The 8798-nt window shown below is 39.1% G+C and overlaps 1 protein-coding gene across 1 annotated transcript in view; it reads left to right on the top strand.

Annotated features, from left to right (window-relative positions):
- Window positions 1-229: 229 nt before the first annotated feature.
- The window catches only part of LOC141510976 (calcium-activated chloride channel regulator 1-like), a 40672-nt gene continuing 32103 nt past the window's right edge, over window positions 230-8798 (top strand). Inside the window, exons 1-3 of the mRNA XM_074220343.1 lie at window positions 230-547; window positions 5644-5784; window positions 5961-6108. Coding sequence (XP_074076444.1) covers window positions 389-547; window positions 5644-5784; window positions 5961-6108 — 448 coding nt within the window. The 5' untranslated portion in view covers window positions 230-388. The remainder of the gene's footprint in view (window positions 548-5643; window positions 5785-5960; window positions 6109-8798) is intronic.

Here is an 8798-nt window from a genome sequence, read left to right as displayed (position 1 = left end):
GGCAATGCTCTATTCATTCTGCCATCCTGCTGTTGTCAGACATACAGCCAGATAGGTGAGGGGTTTAGTTTATTCCTCTAATCTCAATGGGTTTACATCTCAGAAGGGGTTGAGGTCTAGATAATAATGAGAAGGAAATTTGTCACCCACAGGATATGACAGCCTAGCACAGAAAATACTTCCCTTAATATTTCCACAATATCATTTTCCCCTACATACTGTTTCTGACGGATAATGATGACCAAGTTCTATTTTATGAAAAACAGGGTCAAAGTCCTAAGTAATTTGCTTTAGTAGCTATGAAGAGCACACACATATATAGCAGCAGGAGGCAAGTTTCTTAGATTGCAGTTTTCTCCAAGAAGGACTGTAGCATAGACAGTCAGTCATGGTGTCGTCTCCACTGCTTGTTTTAACCTTAGCCTTGTACCTGCTTCAGGGGGCCAGCACATCCCTCATTAAACTGAATAGCAATGGTTATGAAGATGTGGTCATTGCAATTGATCCAGATGTGCCAGAGGATGAAAATCTTATTCAGCAAATAAAGGTAGGAGAGTGTTCCATTCAATTTTACTTGAAATACATACATGTAAGGGGAAAATCTTTATTGTTAACTTTAATTTGAGAGGGTTCTTGGTATTTCATTAGCTTGCAAGCACCATAAAAATTGACAGTAAATGGCAAGCAAGAAAAATGATGCAATCTTTTAAAAATTTTTCTCATTGTTCCCTTTTGTATTTACATTAGTTAAATTTAAAAGGGAAGGAAGGAGATCTTCTCTCAGAAGTAACTAAGAATTACTAACCAGAAATTCAGAATCCCCAAGGGTGCAGAATCTACTAACAAGACCAGAGAACACCTTTGAAACAATCATCTATACTATTTTGCCATCTCTGCCACTCAGAAATACCATTCTTTTCTTCTTCCATCTTCCCAGTTTGAGGTTATTATCATCTATAGAAGCCTTTCCCCATAGTGCCTGGTTACCTGGGGAGGTCAATGGGTATCACAGGGCAAAGTAAATCCTGCTGCCCTCCTCTGCCAACTGCCTGGCTCTGACACTCCTCTCTGCCCCTATCAAGGATTGGAATTCCTCATTCTTACTAACCCCGCATCTGCCCTCAGTGTACTCTGAGATGAAAGGACAAGTCTCCTTAGGGTGCTTTTCACCAGATACTCCATCTCCTTACCCTGTATCTATCATTTTCTGGCTCTTTCCCCTTCCCAGAACTCTCTCCCTCATCATCTCTACCTCCTGGGCTTCCTTCGAGCCCCAACTAAAATCCAGCCTTCCACCAAAAGTCTTTCCTAATCACTCTTAATTCTGGTACTTTGCTAATTCCCAGCAGAACTAGCTACTTTCCGCACCTGTATCCTTGCATTTATCATGTCCCCTTGTATTATAACTATTTGCAGATATGGCTCTCCCCTCTAAGAGGTTCTAGAAAGGGTTCCTTTAGGGCAGAGGTTTGCTTTTTGCCTTTGTATCTTCTGTGCCTCTCTCAGCATCTGGCACAGAAGAGATTCTTCCAAAATGCCTGTCCCCTAATGTGGGCATTTGAGAAGTTCCTATCACAATTGGGCAGTGAGGTAGTCCAGTGACTAGATTGGACTGGCATCAGAAAGAAAGACCTATCTGACCTCAGACATTTCCAAGATGTGTAATCCTGGGCAAGTTTTTTGACTCTTATTTTCTCAATTTCCCCTTCTGTAAAATGAGCTGGAAGTTACCCAGCCTTTCTGATCCTGATTCCTTATTTGTAAAATGGAGACTCAATGCTTGATTGGCATTGTTCAGTTGTGCCCAACTCTTTTGAGCTCCATTTAGGGTTTCTTGGTAAAGATACTGGAGGGTTTTGACATTTCTTTTTCTAGCTCAGGAGTGCTTGGTTGAATGGACAATGTCAGAAGGCTGGAGAGGACCAAGAGGAGGGTAGATTTGAAAGGCTTTGAATGCCAACCAGGGACAGTCACTAGAAGGTACTGAGTAGGAGGCTGAGATGGTCAGCTCTGCTCTTTGAAGATCAGACAGCAGAATGGAGGATGAACTGAAGTGGGGGAGGCTTGTACCTGGTTTCATTTATCCAGTGGACCATTCAGTTCAATTTAAAGAGACTTACTGAGCTCCTATGAGAGGGAAGTAATTTTGGTAAGCACTGGAAATACAAAGTCAGAAATTAAAATTAGTCCCTTCTGTGAATGAGCATAGATTTCATTGGAATAAAAACAGAAAAATAAATAACAAGATAATTTGTGAAGGGAGAGAACAGGACTCACAAGGGGGACCAGGAAGATTTCCCATCCCTCCTGATTTCTAATAGAACAATAGTGTTCCATCACATACGTATACCATATTTTGTTAAGCCATTCCCCAATTGATGGATGTTCACTTAATTTCCAATTCTTTGCCACCAGAAACAGAGCTGCTATGAACATTTTTGTACAACTGATTTTTTTGTACATTACTAAAATATTCTTGTTTAAGAGTAAGCATAATACCCCCCCAAAAAAATATAGAACCTCATGAGAAATAGAGAGAAAAAAATGCATTTCAGTCTGTGTCAGCTCTGTCTTAGGTGGATCATATTCTTTATCATAACACCATCACAGAAGTTACTTCCATATTTTTCGACAGTTGCTGTTGTTGATTGTAATTCCCTCCATTCATTCCTCCCCACTACCATATATTATATTTTCACTCTGCTTTTACTCTGTCCCTCTTCCAAAATGTGCTGTACAGTAGCTGAGTGGCCCAAAGGACTGAGTACTGGCCTGGGCCCAAGCCCACATACCACCACTGAGATCCAGCAACCACCCAGCCCCATGGTCCCAATCAGGCCACCCAATCCCAGCCCCTTGCAAGAAGTTAAAAAGAAAGTGTGTTATATCTGACTGTTCTCTCCTATGATCTACCCTTTCCTCTATCACCTACATCCCCCCTTCCCCCTTTCCCCCTTCTCTCATTTTTTACTCTAGATGTCTATACTCTATTGATTGTGTATGCTGTTTCCTCTCTGCACCATTTCTGATAGGAGTGAAAGTTCCTTCATTCCCCCTCACCTTCCCCCCTTCCATATCTTTGCAAAAGCTCATTGAAAAAAAAACTTTTATATGAAATATCTTAGCCTATTCCACCTCTCCTTTCTCTTATTCCCAGTACATTTCCCTTTTAGCCATTGATTACATTTTTATAATATATCTTCAAATTCAGCTCTCTCCTGTGCCTCATCTATAAAAGCTCCTTCTACCTGCTCTATTAAATTACAATATTCATATGAGTATCATTTTCCTATGCAGGAATACAAGCAGTTCATCATCATTAAGTCCCTCATATTTTACCCTTCTCTTCTGCTCTCTATGCTTCACCTGATTCCTGTATTTAAGGGTCAAACTTTCTGTTCGGTTCTGGTCGTTTCAACAGGAACATTTGAATTCCTCTAGTTCACTGAAAATCTACCTTTTCCCCTGGAAGAGGATGTTCAGTTTTGCTGGGTAGTTGATTCTCAGTTGCATTCCAAGCTCTTTTGTCTTTTGGAATGCTATATTCCAAGCCCTACAAGTCCTTAATGTAGTTGCTGCTAAGTCCTGTGTGATCCTGACTGCAGCTCTACGATATTTGAATTGTGTCATTCTGGCTGCTTGTAATATTTTTCTCTTTGACTTGAGAGTTCTCAAACTTGGCTATAATATTCCTGGCAGTTGTTTTTCTTTGGATATTTTTCCAGGGGAGATTGGTGGATTCTCTCAATTTCTATTTTGCCCTCTGCTTCTAGGATATCAGGGCAATTTTCCTGTAGCAATTCTTTAAAAATGAGGTCAAGGCTCTATGTCTGATCATGACTTTCAGGTATCCCAATAATTTTTAAATTAGCTTTCCTGAGTCTGTTTTCCAGATCTCCTTTTCAAGGAGATATTTTACATTTTCTTCTAATTTTTCATTCTTTTGGTGTTGAAGTATTGTGTCTTGACTTCTCATAAGGTCATCAGCTTCCTTTAGCTCCATTCTACATCTGAAGATTTTGTTTTCCTCAGAGAGCTTTCTTATCTCCTTTTCTATCTGGCCAGTTCTGCTTTTTAAAGTATTCTTCTCCTCAATAACTTTTTGAATTGTTTTATCTATTTGACCTATGCTGGTTTTTAACATGTTATTTTCTTCAGCATTTTTTTTGTATCTCCTTGACTAAGCTGCTAACTTCTTTTTCATATTTTTTTCCTGCATCTCTCCCATTTCTATTCCCAATTTTTCTTCTATCCCCCTTACTTGATATTCAAAATCTTTTTTGAACTCTATTATAGCTTGAGCCTAACTTCCATTTTTCTTGGAATCTTTAGATGCAGAAGCTTGTACCTGCTCATCTTGAGATTGAGTACTTTGATCCTTCTTGGGATCATAGACAAAGTATTTGTCAATGTCCTCTTTTTTTCTCTGTTTACTCATTTCCTCAGCCTGTGCCTGGTTTTGGGGGTGCTTCCTGAGCTTTTGAGTTTTAATTGGGCCACCCCTTCAAGGATCTCAGTGTATGAGGCTCTATTTTCCTGGTCTGTGAATAACCACAAGAGCACCCCTTTGCCAGGGGGAATTAGGGGGGAGTCCTTGCTCTTTGGGGGGCCCTAGACTGTGACCAGGGTCTGAATGTGATCAGATCCCCAGAGTCCTGTTCCAGGGACAGAGGACATACCTCGGCAGTCTCCCTCCACTCCCATACCTTCAGTGGGCTGGGTACTCAGGGCACATCTACCTGAAGGTGCCTGCTTCTGTTTTCTGGATCTGCCTCCATGCCTCAACAACTTCCCTGCTTCTGCTGCAGGGAGCCATGGCTCCCAGGTGTCCTGGAGCTGTTTCCAGGGGGCTAAAGTTCTTTCACTCTGTCAGCGCCACCCCTCTAACCCTGTGAAGCAAAGTTTTTCCACTATTTTCCAGGTTACCTTAGGCTGGAGAATTGCCACACTGGATCTTTCTGTGGGTTCTGTCTCTCAAAAATTTAGTTAGAGTCATAATTTTAAGATTTTTGAAATATTTTGGAGAGAACACCTAGGAGATACTCTTCTCCATCACCATCTTGGCTCTGCCCCCTTAGGATGCTTTTCATCAAATACCCCATCTCCTCACTCTGCATCTATCTTTTTCTGGCTCTTTCCCCTGCCCAGAAATCTCTCTCTCCCTCCCCTCCCCTTGCTTATTGACTCTAAGGATGGGGATGAACAATGTTGGGACCCCACTAGGACATGCATCAAATCCTGGATGTTTTGGAATAATCTTCTAAAGCAACTAAGTTTCCTGATAAAGACTGAAGAAAGATTCTTACAGCATCCCAAGTAGTCTGATCTCACTGAGAAATTGGTTAATTATGATGCAAGGAGAGCAATTGACCCCAATATCACAGATAAATACACTGAGAATCTGGTTAAATATCTTATTCAAAATTATAGCATTTATGGGGCTTTTAGAAAGGGAGACTGAGCCTCCACCCCAGAACATCTGACTCCCACTCAGATACAAGTATATCAACATATCTCCATTTTTATTTGATTAAAATTCTATATTTTTTAAACTATCAATCTTCATTGTGAGGTTCAATGATTGGTTGTTTATCCTTCCATCAACTGGTCATGTTTCCTGATAGATTTTTTCTTTCCACATAGAACATGGTATCAGATGCTTCAACCTACCTGTATAAGGCCACAGAACAAAGATTTTACTTCAAAGGAGTCTCCATCTTGATTCCTAAGACATGGAAAACAAACCAAGAATATGAGAAACCCAAACTTGAGACCTACAAAGATGTAAGATCATCAAAGTGTCATTTTTTTATTAAACATTATTTTTATTAAATATTAAGTCATGTGTGACTGTTTTTTAAATGAAGTACTCTGATAATTAATGAAAATTTCTTCAGAATCTTTCAATCCAAAAGTTTTGTTTATGAGATAAAAAAAGACTTTTGAAATAAATTTTCCAGGCTGATATCATCATTGAAGTCCCTAATCCACCAGGGAATGATGCTCCACGAACTGACCAGTTTGGAGAGTGTGGAGAAAAGGGAGAAAGAATTCATTTAACACCTGATGTCATCTTGGGGAAAAAGTTGAATGAGTATGGACTACCAGGTACATTTGCTGATGAAATTGTAGTATTACATTATATCTGTACTATATTTCATAACTTTTGTTTCACAATATATAGAATGTGGTTCTCTTGATTTGAAAATACAGATTAAACAAAAAGATTGCAGTGGCATGCTTTCTTTTCATCCAAAAGGGTGTAGCACTATTTTACTTCTCCTTTGGAATTATAATTGTTTTAAATCAGTATTCTCTAACCTTTTTTGATTGTCCTCATCAGCAAGTAAATTGTGAGTGCAATACCCAGTATGTAAATATGTACTTAATTACAAATTATTATTGTATAAATGATTATATATGTTCAAAAACTTACATAAACATTTTTAAAGGATAAGAAAAATTAATCAATATTTATTCCAAGACTGATTGCTATAATTTAATTGAGTAGAGGAATGACACAGTCAGAACTGCACTTTAGGAATATCATTTTGAGAGTTGTGTGGAGGATCAACTGGAATGGGAAAAGGTCAAAAGGAAGGTAGGACACAATTCAGAAGACTATATTGCAAGAGCCTAGATGTGAGATGATGAGGGTGTCACTCAGAGGATTAGCTGTGTTAGCAGAGAGAAAGGAATGGATGTGAAAAATAGAACTGAAAACAAAAGACAACTGTGTATATGGATGTGGTGTTATCTCTAAGAAAGAATAGGAGAGCTTATTGCATTTGGGAGAAAAGCAAAAGTAATGAGATATTTATGTCAAGTCACAAGTGACCCTTCCCATTCATCCCTAGAGGATTCTATGCCACCCTGGAAGAAATGGGGGAGGTGGAGCTCTTATTCATTGTCATTGTCTTCAAAAGGAGAGGAAATTGTGAGGTGGGCACAATTTCTTCAGTGGTATCTTCAGCTGATGTGCTTAATCTAGTGAGTTTAGTTAATTCTTTCTTAGAGGGTGTTGACATCCTTCTCAAAAAAGGCTAAATTGGACAGTAGAGCAAAAGTGGAGAGTGGGAGAGTTTGGGAGATCAGGTAGCTATGGTTCTGTTGGAAACACAACTATAGCAAAAAGGGAGGGAAGACTGATTCCACACTACTTAGGATCAGGCCATAGCTCCTCATAGGTTGGTCCTTAAATGTCCTAGGAACAGGGCTAAGTAATGGTTATACAAAAAAGAATCCCTCCTCTCAAGGGGGATTACAATATAATGGGGAATATAGCTAGTAAATATGCACAAACCAGTTATATATAGGAGAAATGGGCAATAATTAACATAGGGAAGGTACAGGGTTTGGAAATGACTTCCTTTAAAAGACAAAATTTTAGTTGAGACTTAAAAAAGAGGTCGAGAAGGTTATTAGTGGGAGTTATTAGAGGGAGAAAATTCTAGGCATGGGGGAGAATCAGAGAAAATACTTAGAGTCGAGATATAAAGTGTCTTGTTGGTCAAACTTAAGAGGCCAGTGCCACTAGACTTAAGAGTATATGTTGCATAGTAAGACATAAGAAGACAGGAAAAGTAGGAGGCAGTGTAGGTTTTAAGGGACTTTGAAGACCAGAGGATGGTATATATGATTCTGAGGGTGATACAAAACCACTATAGTTTATTAGGGGGTGAGGAATGGCTGCAGGGTATGGATGGTCAGACCTATACTTTGGGGAAAATCATTTTAGTTCCTGAATGGAGGTTGGATTGGTCTGCGGATAGATTTGAGGCAGGCAGACCTATCAGAAGGCTATTGCAATAGCCCAGATGTGAAGTAATGAAGGACTACACTAGAGGGTTGGAAGAATCAGGTGAGAGGAGGGGTCATATTCAAGAAATGCCTTGAAGGTAAAAGAAACAGACCATAGCAGCAGATTGAATGTTGTGGGTGAGACATAGTGAAGAATTCTGGATGACTCCTAGGTTGTGAACCTGAGGGACTGATGATGGTTGACCTCTATAGTAATAGGAAGAAGAGGAGAGGTTTAAGGGAAAGATAATGAATTTGTTCTTGGACATATTGAATTAATGATGTGCACTGGATTTCAGTTCAAGATGTTTAAAAGGCAATTGAAGAGATGAGAATGGAGGTAAGCAAAACAATTTAGGCTGGAGAAATTCAGGAGTGTGATAGATTATCAACTAAAACAATATAGAGGGAGAAGAGGGTTTACCTCAGAACTGTGGGAACAACTCTGAGGTTAATGCCTGGGCTTCCCAAGGGTCTGGGTTTTTAAAAGACAATCCTCTAAGGAACATATTCAATTAAAGTATTTCTTATATAAAACATTTATAAATCAGTGTAACATTCACTATGAACATAAGAATCTAAAATTGCTCCAAAAGGATTCAGGCATCTAAGAATAAAAGGTTATTAAAATAATGGGAGTCAAAACTAATTTGACTTATTTTATAAATTCAACAAGTATTACTAAGTACCTATCATATGTGAGATACGGAGTAAAGTGTAGAAGATACAAATATAAAAATGAGACTCTGTGCTCTAAAGTAACCACAGTTTACTGGAAGGATATAAAACAGACATAGAGAATTAGAAAACAGAGTAAGGAGTCAAGAGGGAAGAAGAGAGAGATCATTCAGTGAGCTCCAGGAAAATCTGAAAAGGGACTGCACATGGAAGAATGGAGGGGGCAGGAATCAAGCATTACTTCATAGAAGGGGGGGCACTAAAATTGAATTTGAATGAGTATAAGGATTCTGAAAGGCACATGATAAGAAGGACATGTA

The sequence above is a fragment of the Macrotis lagotis genome, chromosome 2 (assembly GCF_037893015.1).
Source record: "Macrotis lagotis isolate mMagLag1 chromosome 2, bilby.v1.9.chrom.fasta, whole genome shotgun sequence".
Lineage (NCBI taxonomy): Eukaryota > Metazoa > Chordata > Mammalia > Peramelemorphia > Peramelidae > Macrotis > Macrotis lagotis.
This window is presented reverse-complemented; position numbering and strand designations above follow the sequence as displayed.